Raw genomic sequence first — 21,372 nt, 5'->3', positions numbered from 1 at the left:
CTCCCCAGCCCTGGCTTTCCTTGGCTACATTTCTTAAAAAAAAAATCGGGAGCCCGGGAGTGAGTTTTTCTGCGAGGCGTGTGTGTGAGAGAGGAGGAGAAGGAGGAGGAGGAGGAGGAGGAGGAGGAGGAGGAGGTGGTGGTGGTGGTGTGGGGTGTTTTCCTGCACGAGGGGGCGGGTGAAGTTCATTGCCACCCACCCCTCACTTCACCGTGACCTTTTCGGACCTCGGGTTTTCTTTTCTTTCTTTTTTCTTTTTTTTTTTTTTTAAATTGGGGCTGGGGGGCGTCTCTAGAGAAAGCGAGAAGCGAGGCGATTTCGGCGGTGGGGGAGAGAGCATGGCCGCGGGGAGGGCTTCCCCAGTCTCTTGATCAAAGCATTCCGCTATTCTGATTTATTGCCTGCTTGGTGAGTTATTTTTTTTTTCCCCCCCTTTTCCTCTGTAAAGGAGACCTGTGTGTTCAGCCATTACTTTGCTCGGCGCTGTTCGCAGGCATCTCCGACCCTCGGTGCCGAGGGGAGCCCCACACTTCGCCCTCTCGCTTCCCCGTCCCTCCCTCCCCGTCTCCCCGCCCCTTCCCCCTTTTTTTTTCCCTTTCTTTTTTTCCCCCCCTGCCCTCCCTTCTTGTTCTTCAGCTTTTTTTTTTTTTTTAATTCCTCCCAGCCTCCTTCTCTCCCCCCCCCCCCCGCGCCCTTCCTCGCGGCTGGAGGGAAAAGCCCGTGCAGGAGGAGGAGGAAGAGGAGGAAGAGGAGGAGGAGGAGGAGGAGGGAGGGCTCGGTGTCAATTTTTTCTTCTTCTTGGGGTGTGTGTGTGTGTGTGTGTGTGTGTGTGTGTGTGTGTGTGTGGCCGCGGCCCGAGCCTGTAGCGCGCGGGTAGGCGAACGGGGAAGATCCCCGGCGCGGTTAAAAGAACCATGGATGGCCCGACGCGGGGACATGGACTCCGGAAAAAGCGGAGGTCACGATCACAGCGAGACCGCGAGAGACGCTCCCGGGCCGGCTTAGGAACCGGTGCGGCGGGTGGTGGAGGAACCGGCCGGAGCCGGGCTCCCTCGCTGGCTTCATCGTCGGGCTCCGACAAGGAAGACAATGGAAAGCCCCCATCCTCCGCCCCGTCCCGGCCCAGACCCCCGCGGAGGAAGCGCCGAGAGTCCACCTCGGCCGAAGAGGACATCATTGATGGATTTGCCATGACCAGCTTTGTTACTTTTGAAGCGCTGGAGGTAAGGTGGGGGGACCTCCTTTCCCGTTCCCCCCATGGTTTCCTTTTATGCATGACACCCCCCCACTCGGCTGCACCCCGGTTTTCTTGCCTCCCCCGCCGCGTTCGAAGCCGTCTCGGTCGAGGTCTTATTGTTGGGTGTGGGGTTGTGTGTGTTGAGGGGGGGGGAGCTGGGGGCAGCTAGGCAGCTAGGAGGGAATTGCCAAGCGGTATGCCTGGTCTAGTCTTCTACTGGTTCCGTTCTTGTCCAGCTTGCCTTTCCCCTGCGCCCCCTTCCTGCACCCCACCTCCCTCCATGGCAGATGGGTGGAAAGAAAGGGGTTCGGGCATCACAACAATGCGCCCCCCCTTTCTCCACGGATGGCTCTGCCCCGACTCCTTTCCTCCTCGTCTCCCTCCCCAATCATGGCTTCTTGGCTGGTGGAAGTCTTTGCTTGGGTTTGGGGCGCCTGTGGACGGTTCTCTGTGTGCTTTCTACAGAGCCATATGTTCCCATGCTTGTGTGTGTGTGTGTGTGTGTGTGTGTGTGTGTGTGTGTGTGTGTGTGTGTGTGGTGTCAGCCTGTCTAGTATATGCCTTTTTTTTCTGGATGTCCTGGGGACCAGAGGCTGATAGGGTTTTGTGGCTTTTCTGCACCCCCTCCCCTTTTTTGGTGAAGCCGGGGAAGGGGGCGTTTTCTCCTTGTTGGGAGAAAGGAGGGAGGAGGGGAGAAGAGGAAAAGGATGGAATATCTTTCTGTATTTTGCACGGGGCTGGATTGCAGAAAGGGTTAAGGACAATATTATCCACACACATGCATTTGCGTGTGGTGAGTGTGTTGGTGTGTGTGTGTGTGTGTGTGTGTGTGTGTGTGTGTGTGTGTGTGTGTACATGAGCCATTTAGTTGAAGGGCAGAAGAAGGTACACAGGGAGGGCTGGTAGGAGGCAAGAATAAAATCCTAGCTGACTACTGAAGGGCTTGTCACCAATGGCCCCTCTCCTTTTCATTTTTTGTATGTGTGTCCCCCTCCCCAAGTGAATGGCTTTGTGTGTGTGTGTGTGTGTATGTGTGTGTGTGTGTTTGTGTGTCTGTCTTTATTCCTTAGGCACCTGCAGGCAGCCTTGATTTTCAAATGCACATTTTCCTGCTCAGAGGCTCCTGGGATGTGTGTGTGTGTGTGTGTGTGTGTGTGTGTGTGTGTGTGTGTGTGTTTGTGTATTTGTTGGCTGGAAGGAGCTGGAGAGAGCTGGTCCAGGGGTCACAGAAAACTATCTTTGCCTAGGAAGATCTGATGTGGTGCTAGGATTGGTCATTGGTTTCTATCAATGTAACTGCTTTCTTTCCTCCTCTACCTCCCTTTCCCCACCCTCAGTACACACAATCACGCAGCACAGGAGGTTTTGAGAGTCTGCTGGGTTGGTCCAGCACAAAACTGAGATAGGAGTTGGTGTCTAGCCTTTCCATGCACCTGACATAATGGCTTGAGGAAACTTTTCCCTTTCCTTTATTTATTTATTTGGGAGGAGGTGGGGGGACTGTGACTGTGGTATTGTTTCAGAGGTGCCAAAGCAAGCTTTGTTAGAGGGAGCTTGAATCTCACATGCACTGCCTGCACAGATTTAGGTTGTTGGTTCTAGAGATGTGTGGTTGGGATGCCAAGTTTGAGTAGTCGTAAAAAGGCAGTCTTCCTGTCAGAGTTGCTCGTGTCCATAAAGTGCTTGTGACTGGGGTGATGGTGGTGCCTAGTGGCCGGTGGCTGCTGGTTGGGGAGGGAGGAAAGGAGCATGTTGAGGGTGGTGTTGGTGGTGACCAGAGATGTTGATGCTAGTACTTGGGTTGATCATTGGTTTTAGTGTTGGTCCTCTCTGGGCTTGTAAGGGTTGAGTGTCACCATTTCGGACGTTTATAACTGTGGCTCTTAACTTTGCAAAGGTGGATGGGTACCGCAGTGTGACCTCTTTCTTGCTTTAAATTGGGAATTGAAATGGCATCATGGATCCTAAGAGAATGCTGCTGTCTGGAATTTGGCACAGCCTGGCTGCCTGTGGTTGGTGAAGGAAAGAACTGGTAAAGTCTGCTAAGATGTGGTTCTGCTCTCTGGGTAGTTGTCGTGCCCTGCGGGGTGGCCCCTCTTAGCCAGCTAGAGGGGTCCTGTGTCTTCTCATCATCATTGTTGAAGGCTAGGTGGAGATGGAAGTAAGTTATGCATTTGTTCTGTATTTTGTTTAAGTCACGGTTGGACTTTATCTTTTGACAGAATGTGTGCCTGTTCCAGTTTTTTTTTAAAGCTTTAACATTTTTAATTTTTAAAGGAGACCGAGTTCAAAATGTACCTTGAGTACCATTTCTTTCTGTACTGCAACTGATGTCTCAGCTCCTTCAACTACCCAGCTACTTCTCTAGATTTAAACCCTAGGTTCATTGGGTTAGCCGAATGCCGTGACACTCTCATGTTTACCATGATATCACATACGTAGCGGTGCATTGGCATGAAGGGTCTAACTTTAAAATCATTTAAAATTTCTATGGGAAAGTAGACAGGACAGCAGAATAAACTCCAGGTCATTCAACACCCAGGTTCAACAACTAGCATTTCACATCTTGCTGCTTCTGTAGTTCACTGAGCTCCCTCTCACCTCTCAGACCTGCCGTGATGGCACCTGTGAGGAGTTCTGTATACATCTTTGAAGTATAAATGATTCAGATGAGTTTAGAAATCTCCACAGTACCATTGTCTCTCCTCAGTAAATTAACAGTTCTCTAGTGTTCCCTATCCTGTCTGGTCACATTTTCAGAGGCTCAATTCTTTTAATTAGCCTTTGAAAACCATGCAGAGATAAAAGTCATCATATTTACCTTTTTTTGTGGGGTGGGGGTGGGAAAAATGTAAATATGTTTTGGCTGCTAACACAGTGTCCACGTGGGATGGCTGGAACCTAAACTTGTAGTGACAGTTCCGGTCTCTGATATTCCAGTACACTAAGTTTGAAAGGTTGTCTGAACTATCACCAAGAAATGTGAAGGCTTATGAGGAAGTGGGCAGTTAAACTATGAACTTAGATAGGAATGTGTGTTAGGAGCATGTACGTGTTAAGGATTACCACAGACACCAAGAGTTGCCCTGAATACTTACTTGTGTTTATAAATGAAAATAATCTTTGCTGCTGATTGTCAAGGTGGCTCCTGGTCTGATGTTATGATAAGAAACCAGAGCTATTGGCTTGGACAGTTAAGCTTACAACTTAGACCGGTTTAGAAACATTTTAGGCCGACTGTGGGATCACGTACTACTTAGGTTGTGCACTGAAGCACTGACTGCAAGATTTTGTTCTTAATAACCTCTTGGTGGCTTCAACTAACTAACTTCCTTCCTTCCTTCCTTCCTTCCTTCCTTCCTTCCTTCCTTCCTTCCTCCCCTCCCTCCCTCCCTCTTCCTCCTCCCCTCTCTCTCTTCCTTCTTCCCTTCCCTGAAGAGGCTCCTAAGTGATAATGGACTATTTTGATATAAATACTTCCAGGGCCAGCTATGGTTTTACAGACACTAGACTAAAAGTAATAAGCTTAATGGCAACCTGCAATTTTATGCTTCTTCTCTGCAATGACTGGATTTTTATTTAAGGAGATGGATGCTCAGAGGGCAGTTTGGCATCTCCCACATGCTGTAAGCAGCGAAACTGGCTGAGGTAGTTGCATATTCTGCAGGGACACTTGTCTTGAGTAATTGTGCCCTGAAGTTCAAGTGTGTGATTACAAAGAGTCTCATGATAGAAGATAAGAGGGTAGGTGAGGAGGCTAAAGTTGAACGGTGTGTTCTCATTACACAGTTAAGAAGCAGAAGTACCCTTTAGAAACAGTATTGCGTGTTTGGGTATTCTTGGGGTGTGAAGATGAGGGCAAATAACCTCTAAATGGGTTGTTTGTTTTAGTTTCTGGGGGTGGGCAGGGTCTTGTTCTGGAGCACAGGCTGGCTTTGCATATTCAGTAAAATTCTCCTGCTCCAGCCTCCAGAGTGCTGGGGTTGTAGGCACATGCTACCTCATTTGGCATTCATATCTTTTTTTTTTTTTTTTAACCAAGTGGCTTCTAGCAATCAAAGTATAAATGGGAAATGCTGCATCTTGGCACTAACAGCATGCACTGGTGCTTTTCAGAGTTCTTTAGGTTTCTGTTCGTATGAAACCTAATATAATGAAGATGTAATTCTGTTGTATTCATGAGTATCCTGGCTGTAACTTTGACTTGGCAGATCAGTTAGTTCTCACTCTATTCCTGTTTGTAACTTGGGGGTTTCTTTTGGTCCAGCTGACCAGAGGGAAGTAAAGATGACCCTGGTAGACTTTAACGGACAAGAGCTCTGCTGGTACTGCAGTGTTCTGAAGAGAAGGGAAGGCTTCTTTTCTGGTGTGTAGAGGGTCATGTCCAGGCTTTCCTGTCACCCTGGCTTCTGGGTTCTTCTTCAGGACTCACCCACATGTCAATAGTCTTTTAAGTCTGGTAGGTGGAATTCCATACACTTACCTGTTAGGTCTAGGGGATGCCAACCATTTATGTTTGAAATTTCAGTTATTAAGTTTATCATGTTCTTTGTGCCACTCAGCAGATATTTATGGAGGGCTTAATATGCACAAAGCTCTGGGAGCACGAGAAGCCTAAAATGTTTCTAACGTCCTGAAGAAGGATGCAGCTTAGTTGATAACTTAAATCTAACACCTACGAAGTACTTTGAAACAGGTAGTTGGATATCTAATATTAGCTAAAGTAGACTTTTAGAGAGAAGATAATAGGGTTTGCATGTATGTGTATGTTTTGAGACATGCTCTCCCCATGCACTCTAGACTGGGCTTCAAACATACTGTGTAGGGGAGGATGACCTTGAACTTCTGATATTCTTGCTCCCACCTTCGGAGTGCTGGGAAAATAGATGTGTACCTCCACCCCATTTTGGCTGCGCTGGGGACCGAACCCAGGGCTTTGTGTATGCTAAGAAAACAGTCTACTGATTGAACTACATACATCCCCAGCCCTTGGGAAGTCCTCCTGGAAAAGATGGGTCCTAGAAGGGTGTAGTGTTTGGTTGATAAGGTAGGAGCTAAGGGGAGAGCTTTCTAAAGAAATCCCGAAGGCAGCACCGGAAGAAGGCCATTAAGAAGACACGGAGTGATTAGGACCAGGGGCCAAGGAAGTCTGGTGGGAATGTGCACTGTAGAAGTGAAGAAGTTCTTGCTAGGGGACCAGGAGAGCCACCAGCCACACTTGGCCTTTCTAAATAGTTATATGAGCCTCCTTGGGAAGTCACCTTCTGAAAGTGTCCTTTTCCTCCCTTCTCTGTTAGTGGAGAGACTGAGATTAGGTCATAGGGAATGTTCTCAGGCTGGAAGGGAACATGGCCTTTTGCAGGTTGCTCCTAGACTGTGTTTCATTGAGATTGGAGCAGAATGGTCAGCTTTCAAATACGTTTCAGCACCACTTGCTCTGCTAGAGTTGGAAGTCTTTATATGAATGTAAATTTTGATTATGCGGGGGGCAGGGGGTACAGTGTGACTTATCTCTTAAATCTCTCTGGGCACAGGGCACTTGAATGGTCAGCACTGTATCCATAAACCAGTATGGAAAAGGGGTTAAGGTCTCCAAGAACCCATTCCAGATCTTGGAGTTTGGTGATCTCCGAGGGTCGGATGATAAGGGCTGGTGGTAGAAATCGTCCTCAGAGGCTGTTGTATGGGAGTCTGCTGCAGGAGTGGAAGGGGGGGTATGGGATATTAAGAGAGATGTCCTCTTCTTTTTCTGCTCCGCTTTCTGCCTTGTGTCATCTGTTTTACTGATTTTCCCAAAACCCACCGAAAGGTCAGTATTGGTGAATGGTTCTCGTTAATAGCTCTTTCTCAGTGTGACAGCTGCTTGATTCTGAGACCACCAAGTTGCCCTCCAGCCGATGGTTTATCTTCTCCTGGTCCCTTCTAATATTGTATATTGCTGCTTTTTTGTTTTAACCTGGAAAAGGAGGTTGGGATGAGAAAGGAATTTGACATTGGTGTTATAAAACAAAGGGATCTGATTAGAGCATCTCTAATGCTGTCACAGTGTCAGGGAAAGGCGTGGATCACAGTCCGTCTTGTTTCACTTTCTGTCTTGTGAAGTTTGGCTGTGAGATTGCTGGGGGAAAGAGGTCAAGTCCCAGCGTTTCAGTTCTGAGAAGTGTGCATAACTCCAGGATCTGAGGACTTCCCACGTGATGGAAAAAAGGAAGAGTGTGAATTGCGCGCGTGCGCGCGCGTATGTGTGTGTGTGTGTGTGTGTGTGTACACGAACTCAAGCTTTTTACCATACTTCCTGAGCTTCCGTATGGCACTCTGAGGCAAAGCTTCACTGGAGGGGGCTTTATGTGAGGTGAGGTGAATTTGAAGGCGGTCCTAGGATGATTCTCTGTGACTCTTGTTAGCTGTTGGAGATCAACTGCTGTAGCTATTTTGGGCACGATACACATGAACCAGGAGATTTTAAAAAGTGGACCATGAACTTAGTGATAGGTTCTGAGAGAGGTGTTCCCTTGACACAAAGTTGGAGAAAGGTTAAACAGTGGAGTTTGGGGGCAGAGAGAGTAGCTTATTGGTAAAGTGCATGTGCATGCAAGGCTCTGGGTTCAATCTCCCAGCACCACACCAAACAACAACAAAAAGCCTTTGATTTAGGGAGTTCAAAACAAACCCAGAGTAGTTTGTTGTGGTACAGATTCTGGGACTCATATATATAAAACTTTTTTTTCATATACTATCAAAGATAAACAGTGATTATTTCGTCTGAGAGACTGTTGTTAAGATTAGAAAGTACTCAAACACAGACACCAACTGTTGGAATTAGTCATTGTGGAATAATCTAGGTCCCAAGGACTGTGTATGGTTTGGAAGCCCTCTGATGAGAAGGTTGATAGCTCTTCCCGATGAAAGAGGTGTGTGTGTGTGTGTGTGTGTGTGTGTGTGTGTGTGTGTGTGTGTGCAGGCATGCATGGGTGCTGAGGATGAAGTTCAGTTGTTCTACCCTGTCCCGGAGAGGCGTATATTTACAATACACTAAGTGTAGTTTCACTTTATTGAAGAGTCAACATCCTTTTAACACTTGGCCTGCACTCCGGCGTTGGGATTACACCCTGTATGGTATAGATCTAGGGAAACCGCTTGGTCAGAGGATAACAGTATCTTATTTCATGACAATCTGAAAAAAGGCAGGTAGATTCAAAACTCTGTTGAAATGAGAAAGAAAACTGAAGTCATTAGTTAGCTAAAAATCAAGACTGGAGGATCTCAAAAAAAAATTGGAGAGATAATGGTTAGCTAAGGCAGAGTATTTCTCATACATAATCTCGATCTGTGCCTTAAATGTAGTAGGTCTGATGTCAGCGCTCCGCTCCTGCTAGGAGTAAAGACTTGGATTTAAGAGGGAGACTCTACAGTGTGTCCTCTTTACCCTTCTGTCCTATTTCTTCACACTCTCGATGTTCCCTCGCAGAACAGGGGGTAGTTTCTTGTTTTCTTGTCTTGGTATCAGTCAGGAAGTACCATTGCAGGGTCACAAAGAATAGGTCTCCCTCCTGACCCCATTGCTTTTAGTAGCTGCAGGTGGGAATGAGTGGGCTTTATATCATCTGTCAGCTTTTGCTTACTTAGGAAGGGACTAAGTCAGTACAGGCTTCTATGTCTGCCCTGGTTAAGTCTCGGACTGCATGTAGTTTTAAGGGGATCTGGACCTTGAGCTCAGGTGGAATGCTTATTTCTTTCACACGCTCGTTTTCAGGGTCCAGTCCCCTTACTTACCATCTACCCACTCCCTCCCTCCCTGCTTCCAGCTTTCTCCCCCTTACTGAAATGAGTTATCAAAAGTCGGAATGCAGATAATAAAATGGGAAGTATTTGGGAAGTTGTGACCGAAATGTCAAAACTTGAGCATTCCTAAATTTTCATTATTTGAGCATTGATGATCTGAGGGACTCTGGTATTATTAACTCTGGGTTAGAGAATTGTTTGTGCTGTTCTAGCTTGTTTGTGATCTTGGTTCATATCTCAACACTAGTTAAGAGTTTGCCCAAACTAATACATGCTAAATACACACAAATATTTATTTATTTGTTTGTTTATTTTGGTTTTTCGAGACAGGGTTTCTCTGACAAATATTTAGTACTGCTGTTTTGGACTTGTGGCTGTACCTCATAGTGGCACATGCTCTTGGTGTCAGGACCCTTAGTAAAACCCGGGTGCAGTAAAGATGAGAGCCATAGAGGAGAAGGAAGTTTATGGTGTCCGTGAGTGACATTAATGGCTAATAAGGGTGAGGATTAAGCTTCATCCCAAGAGCTTCTTTTTAAAAGTACTGTGTAGTAGCTAGTCCCTGGGCCACAGCCTACCAACAGAGACTGTGACCCTTGGTTGTGTGGGTGAGATTTGATACTTCCAACTGCAGCTACATTCTGAATCCTAAAATAAACCATTGCCAGGGTCAAGTTGGCGTGATAAGTGAGAAATGTCATTTTCCTTGTTGAACCGACACTTACCCTTTGGAGCTACAGAGCAACCCTTACTTTTAGGTATTTGCAGTTTCTGATACTTGGGATATTTTAGAACTTAAAGGGACTTACTAGACTATCACCCAGTACTGCGGCTATCCCTCAGTTGTCATACTGAAAAAAGAAATGATAGTTCCTCTTCCTCTCTCCCCCTTCTCTGTTTCTTGTCTTCCAATTTCTTCCCTCTCTTCTTCCCCCATCTTGTTTTTCCGGAGACTGGCTCTCACTGTGTGGCCCCAGCGAGTCTGTAACTCAGCATGTAGACCAGGCTGGCCTCGAACTCATAGAGATTACTTGCCTCTGCCTCCCGAGTGCCGGGATCAAAAGTGTGGGGCACCACTCCTGACACACACACCCCCCACTCCACTCTGCTTTTGGTGTCTTTGTTTATTTGCTGCCGTTGGCGAAAGGTTGCTAGTTTAGCGTCCTTTAGTGAACCATAATTCATAGTGAAAAATGAAGGGGGAAAATTATATATATGTCTATGTGTGTGTGTGTGTGTGTGTGTGTGTGTGTGTGTGTGTGTGTGTGTAAAGACAATAGCCCCTCATTAGAATATGACTTACTTCCAGTTAAATTATAGACATGACAGTGACTTCCACTCATTTCTTCTGTAGTTGACAACAGTAATGACAGTCTTGAATGGTACTATTCTAAGAAATGCTCCAGTATATTTTGAATGAAAGTAAGCCTTCTCTGGGACAAAAGAGGGTGTATGTCAATTCCTAACTTCTTGTTACAGGGCTCTCTGTGGTTGCTTTAGAAGGTTAGTTTTGAGATTAATGTGCAGAGCTCAATCTTCAGGAGGAATCATCCGAAGATTCGGGCCTACACTTTTCCCGAGTAGCCTTTGGATCCGTTCGTTCCACACCTGGAGGCTGTGCTGCTGAGGAACCTGGGTGTTCTTTGCACAGACGTTGTCCCTGGTGGTGAAGTTCTTTCTGGCCCTCATTTTACAAATAGAAACAGCTCTCAAGGATTAACTGATCTGTTCCAGATCACAACCAGAGTTAGAGGAGACTATTTTTCCCGAGTGCTGGTGAGTGCAGGGATTGGGAATTATGGAAGAAAGTTCCTGTGTTTTAAGTCAGGGCATCTTGTAGCCCCAGCTGGCCTTGAAATTTCTGTGCGGTCTAGGATGACCGTGAACTCGTGATCCTCTTGTATCTGCTTTGAGTTCTGGCTTTGTAGGTGTGCACTGCCAACCCTAGTTTATGTCCTGCTGGAGCTTGAACCCAGAGCTCTGTGCATGCTGGGTAAACAGTGTGCCAACTGAGGTACAGCTGTAGTCCAGAAGGAAGCTTTTAAAAACAAAAATCAATAGGAACACCCATAGCACATCCTATTTTTTTCCATAATAATATTTTGTTTGTTATTTAATATCATGAACCTTTAAAAACATTCTTCCCCTCCCACCTGCTCCCTCAGTAGTATATTACCTTGATATTTATTGCACCTTTCTATAGGTGTGTTTTTAAAAAAAAAACCAAAACACTTTCCCACCCTCCTGTAATGAAAGTATTAAAAAAAAAAAAACCCTATTATAGCGATACTGTGAGGCTTCTCATTCTTGAATGTCCAGTGGAAAGATGATTGCTTGGATAGAAGATGTTATTGTGGCCTACTTAACATTTTTAATTTTTTTTTTTGAGTGGGGATTAAGTTATTTTCTTCAGACTGGTAACCTGGGGAAATTTAGAGCAATTTCATTAACACTGGTAGCAGAATATATGCAACAGAACTTTGGTATGTATTTGAGATGAAGATTGAAACTTTCTTCTGAAGGACTCAAAATACAAGATTCACGTGATGTGCTGGCTAAGGCGTCTTGTCTGTTTGTTGCTGAAGGAGGAAATTTATAACAACTGTTTGTCATGCGTGTATGTTTATAACCATTCATATAATGAAAAGAAGTTTTCCTGGAATTGTAATAACATATCAAGATGGATGTAATTAAAACAGAAGCAGATTGACACCCTGAATTAAATGCAAACCAGAATCCAGCATACCTGTGCTTTGCGCCTTTCTTATTTGCTGCAGGGGCGCAGTCAGCCAGATATGCAAATAAAAAGACATTGATGAATCTCTCTGGGTGTGCATGTGGTTGCAGAGAGCCCAACTATTTTATTAATCTTTTACCAAGCATTGTTTAGATTTGCAGCAATGATGGAATGTATTAATTTGGCAGACCAAATAGCCTACGACCAGAATGTAGGAAATAATAAGAGGAAGACATGATTGATAGGTTGTCCCATAAATAACACATGCGACTGATAAAGGGGCTGAGTAATCTTTAGATCTGTGCCTAATGTCATTAATGGAGTTGTTAAACCAGGGTGTTTGAGTTTGAACTTCAATCAGAGAGGCCTTGCCTCCCATTTAAAATGCAGACCTATCTCTAGTTATGCTCCCTGGACTGATCTGTTGACAAAATTGGTATAAATCGAATTTTTGTAAATTGGATCAGATGTCAGGGGGAATCTTGCTGTGAAAAACGAGTCCTTTTTACCGAGCACGGTACTCCTCCTGTCTGCAGGGAAGCTGGGATTTTGGTAGTCATGTGTTCTAGTTTTATTTCTGTTGCTGTGATGAAACACCCTGTCCAAAAACAACTTAGGGGACTGGAGAGATGGCTCAGCCGTTAAAGGCTAGGCTCACAACCAAAATGTCAAAGAGCAACTTAGAGGAAAGGATTTACTTAGCTTACCATTCTAGGTTACAGTCTCTTCGTCAGGGAAGTCACGGTGGCATGGATTTCAGTGAGCTGGTCACACCCCAGCTGCAGTCAAGAGCAGAGGGGAACAAATGCACCCATGCTACCTGCTTGCTGTTACTCGGCTAGCTTTCTTTACCCTCAGCCACTCAGGACTCCTAGCCTAGGCACTGATGTCATCCACATTCAAGGGGAATCTTCCTGCAGTCCATCCTGATCTAGATAATCCCTCAGTCGAGGAAAGGGGAGGAAAATATTATGCTCAGGTGATTCTAGGTTGTGGCAAGTTGATAGTTGAAAACTAACCGTGGGGAAACTGAAAGAGATGGCTCAGCGGTTAGGAGTGATGACTGTTCTTGCAAGAATCTGAGTTCAGTTCCCAGTACTCAAGTTGTACAGCTCATAACGGCCTGCAGCTCCAGCTCCAGGGGACGGGATACCTGTGGTCTCAGAAAGCACCTATGCACACATGCACGTACCCAGACTCATACAATTAAAAATAATAAAAAAACAAATCTTAAAAAAAAAAAGACAACAAGTCCTAAACAAAATAACTCACCATCGCGCCGTGTTTGGCGGGCATGGTGTTCCCTGTGGCATACCTCTGGTCTTCATGTGGCCCCTGCCCTGCTGGAAGGGAGTGATGGTGAGAGTTTCATTTTTCTGTCTAGGTTTCATACCTTTTTTGGTCTTGGTACTTCCAGCCATAATTGATGATGATTAGAATAAGCCCTTGTCATTCAGATCTCAGAGCTTGGTTTTCAAGCGCACGCTTAAGGAGGGCTTGTGCCTATGAATATGGAATATGATTTCCATATCTGTTCCATGGGGGAGTCCGGGCATGTCATAACCACTTCAGAGTCATGATTGTACAGAGACACCCTAGCTGTAATTTTTCTATAGGACAGCTCAGTTTTAAAATTGTAAGGCTGCCAAAAGCAGTGCTGTATTGTTATTAGGAAAGTCGAGGACATCTGTTATATCTTGTTAAACAGGGGAGGAAAGTGCCCTAATCAAAAACGTCTAATTATGCCCTCTCAACTGAAGGAAATATCCTTTACCAAATTTTGGGAATTTGTCTAAATGGAAGAAGCTGACCTCTAGAAGAACTGTGATGTAAATTTACTCTATTAAAAAAAAATTACCCTTCACCGCAGTAGGGGTTTCATTTCATCAATTTGCTTTTACGCTGTGTGTCAAAAAAAAAAAAAAAAAAAGGTCCTTTCAGAAATTGTCTACGCCAGCACGAAGTTCTTGTTTTTCTTCTCCGTCTCACTCCCAAAGCATAGGAGGCCCCCAGAGGGAGTTTTTATTTCCAGATGTGAGCCTCAGAGGCTGTGTGGTAGCTGAGAGCAGCTACCTGGGGGAGGGAGCAAATGATAATTGCAGGTGAGAGGCAAGGGGATAATTCAGCCCGAGTGCTGGGAGGTGAGATTTCACACCTGAGTGTTGGTTGAGACCCTGCTCAGTCAGACAGTTGTGTTGTTTAATTTAAAACGTTTCATTAGCCTAACGCTGGAATGGACCAGACTGTTCTAGGTGAGCGCCAGCGCGAGCGAACTAATGGCTTTAAAATACTGAAGTATATTGTGCTTCCCATGTTTGAAAGTTGTATTATGTAATGTCTGAAAGTGCCAAAAGCCATCTTCCCACTTAGAGATCCATCTCCTTCGACCACTGATTTGATAATTTAAATTTTGTGTGTATTTGTGTGTGTGTGTGTGTGTGTTGAATGTACAAGTGTGTGTGTGTGTGTGTGTGTGTATGTGTATAGATGCTAGAGAAAGGCATTGGGTGTTCTGCTTCACCCCTCTCTGTCTTGTCTACTATTCCTGTGAGACAGGGACTCTCGGTGACCCCAGATTTAGGCTGGCAGTCAGCAAGCTGCAGAAATACCACAGTACTGGGGTAGGTGTGCCTGTGGTCACGTTGGGATTTATCTGTCTGTGCTGGAAATTTGAACTCGGCTCCTCATGCTTACGCAGAAGTGCTCTTCCCGCTGGGATATTTCCCTAGGTCCCTTGACCACTTAAAACTCTTTTATTTTGGAAATGGTGCTTTCTACTTTGAGTCATTCTAACTTCAAAATGTAACTCATCTTTAAAAAATTCTTAGCATTTCCTTTATATATCCGCCTGTGTGTGTGTGTGTGTGTGTGTGTGTGTGTGTGTGTGTGTGTGTGTGTGTTCCCATATCCATTCTTGAATGTGCACACGGAGGTCAAGATGCTGTGGACAGAGGAATGATGTCTGTTTGACAATTGATGAAACTGAAGCTTAGGGAGAGGTCGTCAGCTCATGCAAGACCAAGAGCTAGCTGCAGCCATTTATGGCAGACTTGAAGGCTTAGGCTCCTCACTCGTATACTCTTTAAAAACACGAACTCATTTTGTGAGAGCCTCAAATGGGTCTCTGGTAGAGACCACATTTGTTCCTCTCGCTGTTGATGGGAAAAAACTATGCTGGGTGGTTGTAAAGGATTTTCTATGTGTAATAATAGGATCTAGGGCTGGGCAAGTACCATAGACCTAATTGTTTGGGAAGTTGTTTTCTTTCTGTCTTCCTTACCACCGACAACAACCCCACCCCACTTCTGAGCTAAAGATGGAATCCAGGGCCCCCGCTGTATGCTAGGAAAATGCTGGATCACTGGGTATCCCTATTTTCTTTTAAAACGCTGAAGCTTATGGGCTTGGGAGACAGCTCACTTGATAGAATACTTGGCTGGCATACAGAAGGCCCTGGCTTGGATCCACATGAATCGGTGTGATAGTATACAGCGTATTCCAAGTATTCCGGAGGTGGAGGCAGGGAGTTGAAGTACATTGTCAACCTCAGCTACATAGCAAGTTCAAGACCAGCCTGGGATACACGAGATTCTGTGTCAAGCAAACCAAAACAACCTAACAGCCACACACAGAATCTAACAGTAGCTGCTTCATATAGTTTGCCTGTAGTCTAGTTGGTGGTGGCATTCCCTCTCTGTCTTGTTCACTGTTTTCCATGCATTAAACTCTGGCCTTAAATAACACTAGCAGGTCGATCCTAAGCCTTTTCAAGAGCAGGTGGTCAGGTTCTTGAAATTGAGGCTACTGAGGGACTAAACCGTTGGACTTTTGGTTTGGTTTGGTTTATTTTTATTTTTTTCCCGAGACAAGCTTTCTCGGTAACTGCCCAGCCCCTTGTACCTTCTTATGTCACCGATTTCCCAAAACAACTCTCATTCCCAGGTGCGTGAGATTAGAGAAGGAACCGGTAGCCTGACCTAGGTTTGTGTGCGTATAAACTTACTTTACTAACAGCTGCCTATGTTAGCTTGTCTGCTTTTAAACTACTGTAGGAAGTGGCGCTTACTTCTCTTGGGAAGACAGTCCCCAATAAAAGAGATCTTATTACTGGTGCTAGGTTTTATTTTATTTTATTTATTTATTTTTAAACTACAGGCACTCCTTTCTTCCCCCATGAAAGACCATACTAAATAGCTCTTTGCTTTTCTTGATATCTATTTCTGGAAGATACCTGGTGACAGAGTCCATTATTTCCTCGCCATTGTTTCCTTTCATTATTCCAAGCACATTTTCAGATTGTTCTCTCTCCACCCAGTTGAGGTTTGTTTATACTACAAAGAGTATGCTAATGACTCTGGCTGTTAGATTGATTCTTATGGAAATCCCAACTGCATTTAAAGTACTGTACATTATTGAGAATCCCCTTCCTTAGCTCCCCTGGGCTAGGATGCCCTTCCACACAGTTCATTTTCTAGGACTGAAGGATTCACACCTGGCTAATGACCATCAGGTTGGGGACAGGTGTAGTGCGAAGATGTCCTTGCCTCATTATTCTCATGGGGCCTGAATTTTCAGAAGAGTGTTTCTTTTTGATGAGAAGAAGCTGTTTGTTCTGTCATGTTCCCAGGTGGGCTGTCTTAACCCCCTCTCTCTAGCTACCTCAGTAAGCAGTTACCTTTTTCACATCTAAAATGGGAAAACAGTGGCATTACTTCTTTAGACTTGTGATGGCAAGGGATACCTAAGCCAACCCATGTCCTCTGACTATCAAAATCTGGTATAATAGGAGCCACACCTTTAGGTCCGGGATTTAAAGGTGATTTCATACCCTTTGATTTTATGTATGTGCAAACCATCAATTCTGTCTCACCTCTACAGTCTTATTCAGATCTAAACCTCGTCGAAACTGTGAATTCATTATTTTGCTTCTTCTTATGCCCTTCTCAGACTCTCTTGGGGATGTGTCCAGTTAAGGAAACTGTGAAGGTGGGCAGCAGAGATGGGTGTCAGTCTGTCTTAGGGCAGCGGGTCTTCTCTGATGAGCCATGACCATTACTGTAGCATTGTGTAGATTTCCACATCTGCCACCCATATTTCAGATGCATTTTTATTTCATTTAATATGTCATACCTGGGATTAGGAACAGAGAGAAATATGTACACTTGTCCTGATTGGAAATTATGTTGTTGAAACACAGCCCATATGGCCATTGTAAAATGGTTACTACTGCATATAATTGCCTGCCTAACGATGTGCTTTGTCGTTACCTCCATTTTCCAAGAAGCGCCCCTGAAGCATTGCTGACAGCACCAGCATCATCAGAAAACATGACATGCAAAAACACTCAGTCATCTTTAGTTTAAGGATTAGATTATAGCGTCAGACGAGAGGTCACCATGCTTTGTATCCAGGGCTCTTGCTTGGATCAGCTTACCCTTAGACTGGGTGACAGATTGGTAAAGGCCCTGTTTCCTTGTTTTCTGGCTTTGCTGCCATTACGAGAAGGTTGGTGTCTCAGGATTGTTATTTCCACACGTTCATATCTTGCTTAGAGTTGTTTTTTTTCTGGGTTACTCCCTCAGCTTCTGTTTTCCTGAATGTGAACCCAAATTGTGAACATTAAAAAAAAATGTGAACACAAAGGTAGGGATGATTTCATGGGGTCATTTAGATGAGAGGGGAAGGAGAGAGGGAGGGGGTGGGGGAAGGGAGAGAGAGAGAGAGAGAGAGAGAGAGAGAGAGAGAGAGAGAGAGAGAGAGAGAGGAAGGGAGGGAGCCTGGAGAGAGACATAGAGAGTAGAATGAGAAGACCGTGAGGTACCCGCCATGTATTATCCATGTGTAGTGCTTGGCCTCACATGGGTCTCAACTAGCTCTTTTTTCTTATTACACCGAGAGAGAGAGAGAGAGAGAGAGAGAGAGAGAGAGAGAGAGAGAGAGAGAGAGAGAGAGAGAGAGAGAGGAGCGGTGGAACGGAGTACCTTTACCTTCCTCCTTGTTTGAGACCCGGTCTTTTTGTGGTTTATCTGCTGTGCGCATCAGGATAGGTGGCCTGCGAGCCTCTGGGATGGTCCTGTCTCTGCCTTCCATCCCTGGTGGTAATGCTGGGATGATAGAAGCTTGCGCTGTACGTTCGGCTCCTCAGTAGGATCAAGGGGGTCTGAACTCAGGTTCCCAAGCATCTGTGGCAAGCACTCTCCATCAAGCCATCTCTCTAGTCTCCAGGAATGAGTTATTTATAGCGTAAGAAGGATCAGTGTCAGATCCCAGAAAGACGGGGATGAGATAGGCCATGGTAAACCAAGTCTGTCGTGGGTCTCTTAGGTACGCAGCAGTTATGGGATGAGGTCTGCTTCCAGTTTTCAAGGTCTGTTTGGGAGCTGCCGAGTCAGTAGGAGGATGGAGTCTTTTTATCAGATCTAGTGTTTGTCTTTGGAGTCTGACAGAAATAATGGGATGTGGGGACATTCTGAGTGGTTTTGGACATTGGAGATCGTCTTGGGCAGTGGTTTTAGCTGTGTGGTACCCCTCAGCTTACTGACCAGAAGAACCCCGTTTTCATCTCTTTTCTAAATTAGGGTGAGATTCTTTGGAAGGAAGGAAAAACTTACCTGGATTCTTTTTATTTTATTGTTATTCTTTTTAATTTATTTAAAAAAATGAAGTGTGTGGGTATTTTTCCTGCATGTACGTACGTCTATGCTCCCCTTGCATACCTGGTGCCAGGAGAAGGCAGAGGAGGGCACTGGATCTCCTAGAACTGGACCTAGAGATGGTTGTGAGCCACTGTGTGTTGTGGTGTGCAGGGAATCGAACTCACGTCCACTGAAAGAGCCATGAATGTTCTGAACTCCCGAGCCCTCTCCCCAGCCCCTAGATGATAGTTCCCTTATTCTGAGGGTTTTGGTTACAAATGATCTCAGTGACGTTTTCTTCAAAAGAAGTTGAGCACGGGGCTCTAGAGCTTGCAAGGGCTTTGGGAATTAGTTGAATTTTATGTGGTCACGAGAATGATACACAGTTCAGGTTCAGGCTCAGGGAAGATGCTGGAGGAAAAAAAAATGATAGTGGATTCTCTGTGAAGAGAATCTCCTAATCTACCTGTGTGCTCAAGAAATTTGAGGAAAAGGAGGGCAGAAAGGGAAAGTCTGTAGGGTTCTCTTCCGGGCACGGCTGTTAGGTTATTTTCAGTGGGAAGACTTAGTTAGAAGTCAAGCTTTACGTCTGTCCCAGCCTTCCCCAGCAGTCAGGGAAATTGGGTACCGATGAATGCCTCTGCTACCCCAAATGCCTCAAAGGTGATGTTTCCAGTCAGTCAATCAAACTGGTGTTGGGAAGAAAACTGAATGAATGTGAAAGAGAATAAATTAGTGAAAAAGTTCTTAAAGCTTTTGTCTTAAATGTAAGAAGTTGACAGAAGTTGATACAATTTTCTTTCTGGATCTTCATTCAGATACGGTGGGTTTTTGTTGTTATTGTTGGTGTGTATGTGTCTGTGTGTAGGTCAGAGGTCAGTGACTTTCACTTTTACCTAGAATTCACTGTTAGAACCAGACTGGCTAGCCAGTTTTCCCAGGAATCCTCCCCAGGACTGGGATTACAAGTGAATTCTGCCGACCATCCTTGGCTTTTTAATGTGTAGTTCTGGATGTTAAACTCAAGTTAGTTCCTCATGCTTGCAAAGGCAAGCATTTTGCCATCTGAACCATCTCCCCAGCCTTGGACATGGTTCTTGACCAAAAGAGGAAAGACAAACCCAACATGTATGTAACTCCTTGTACATGTGAGCATCTCCAAAAGAATACAAAGTAATTTCCTTTTAAAAGCAAAAATATATTGTTGTTATCCATCTGCTTTTGGGTTCCTGAAGTAGCTCTTGAATTCAGGATGTGGTAAAAGAGAGGGTGCCAACCCCCTTTCGATCTCACGATTTGAAGCAATGGTTCTCAATCTGTGGGTCGCTACCCCCATGGGGGTTGCATGCCAGATATTTACATTATGATTCATAACAGCATCAAAGTTGCAGTTTTGAAATAGCGAAGAAATAATTTTATGGTGGGGAGGAGGGGTCATCACAACCTAAAGACTGTAACGAAGGGTCGCGCATTTGGAAGGCGGAGCACCACTGATCGAAAGGGACGAACACATTCTGTTTCTCTAGTGTAGGCTTTCCCGGTGGGTTGGGAAATCTGTGAGTCCTAAGGGATTGTGTGTGCAGGTGAGTAGAGTCCAGTACTTACAGGAACACCTGAATCGACAGGCTTGGGAGTAAGGGAAAGGAGTCTTGGGATTCACAGAAGAGAGGATCACCCCAGGATTCCTGGGTGGAAATACAGACCTGTTTCCCCTTTGATCAGAAGGAACAGGAAATGAAAGCACTTGGCCACGTCTTCTCTTTGCCCTCGGGCCAGGATCGATGCCCCTGTGTTAATAACAGTAACCAGCAATGATGGAGCACCTGCTGTGGACCAGGTTATCATTCTAACTGCTGGTTCCAACTCACGCCATCCCCACACTCTCGATTCATGTTTATAGGAAAAGAAACCAAAGAAACCGGTCACTGAGTTTACCCTTCACATAAAAAGTGCCCAGCGAGTTGCTGGAGTCCATACCTTTGGGCTGTAGAGCCTGATTTGAATGTTTACACTGCATAATGGAACTTAAAACATGAAAAGGTTTTGTTCTGATGAAAACCAACTACTAAGGCTTATTTACCCCCACTCCCCGGGTTTCAAGGTGGTAATACACTTTAGGCTGGTACTGTATGATAGACAAGTAAACATACCTAGAAAGTTATGTCCTCTAATAGTTGTGGACGATCTAGTGAGTGATAGGTAGAAGGAGGGCAGAGCTGCAGAGGCCGGGCTTCCTAATATATAGGCCATTGCTTTCCCACTGGGCTGGACTGCTGCCTTTTAAAGATGTTTCAGACATAGAACTGAAGCTTAATTTTATAAACTTAATTTGTGTCGCCTGTACCCTTGTGGATGCACTAGACTAAAATAGCTAAGTATGCTCTCCCCCCCCCTCTTTTTTTTATTTTTTCCTGGCCATGAGGAAGAAGGTACTAGAAATTTTGTATTGATCTCTCCAGGAGTCTTTGGTAGACTTTCTTAAAAGTAAGTAAAATGTATTTAGGTGAAACAAAGGAGTCACCCTCAGGATTGAATTTTGCATGGACTCACAACAGCTATTTTAATTTTATTTTTATCTTGAACCTCCGTTAGGATATGACTAATTTAAATTAAAAAACAACAACAAACAAAAAAACAAAAAAAAGAGAGTGGCAGCTATTTGCAAGCTCTGGGTAGGGATTGTCTGTCTAATAAGATTTGAAAAGAGGGAGGGAAGAACCGTCCTCATTTCTGGGGTGTTTTAGAATTCCTACATTCTGGCTTTTTTTGTTTTTGTTTGTCTTTTTTCCTTTTGATTCCTTTGGTTGTGACCTCTTTTCTTGGCTAATGTTTTGTTTAAAAACAAGTGCTCTGGTATTCTGAAACAAATTATCCTGGTTTAGCGATTGTGCTCTCAGATAAAAGGCCCCAGGGTAGGGCTCTTTCTGCCTTTGAATCCTCATTGCCTTGGTCTGCCTGAGAGCAAAATCCAGTTTACTATA

At 44.9% G+C, this 21,372-nt stretch overlaps 1 protein-coding gene across 3 annotated transcripts in view; it reads left to right on the top strand.

Moving 5' to 3' along the window:
- Positions 1–788: 788 nt before the first annotated feature.
- Positions 789–21,372, top strand: part of Auts2 (activator of transcription and developmental regulator AUTS2) — a 1,133,997-nt gene continuing 1,113,413 nt past the window's right edge. For 2 of the 3 annotated variants that reach the window (XM_052753902.1, XM_052753901.1), the window contains exon 1: positions 789–1,223. In XM_052753902.1, the coding sequence (XP_052609862.1) occupies positions 915–1,223 (309 nt within the window). In that variant the 5' untranslated portion in view covers positions 789–914. The remainder of the gene's footprint in view (positions 1,224–21,372) is intronic. The other variant, XM_052753903.1, reaches the window with a different exon arrangement.

Source organism: Peromyscus californicus, unplaced genomic scaffold, assembly GCF_007827085.1.
Source record: "Peromyscus californicus insignis strain IS unplaced genomic scaffold, ASM782708v3 Scaffold_2__1_contigs__length_46816999, whole genome shotgun sequence".
NCBI classification, from domain to species: domain Eukaryota; kingdom Metazoa; phylum Chordata; class Mammalia; order Rodentia; family Cricetidae; genus Peromyscus; species Peromyscus californicus.
Note: the sequence above shows the minus strand (reverse complement) of the source record. Positions and strands in the feature narration are given on the sequence as shown.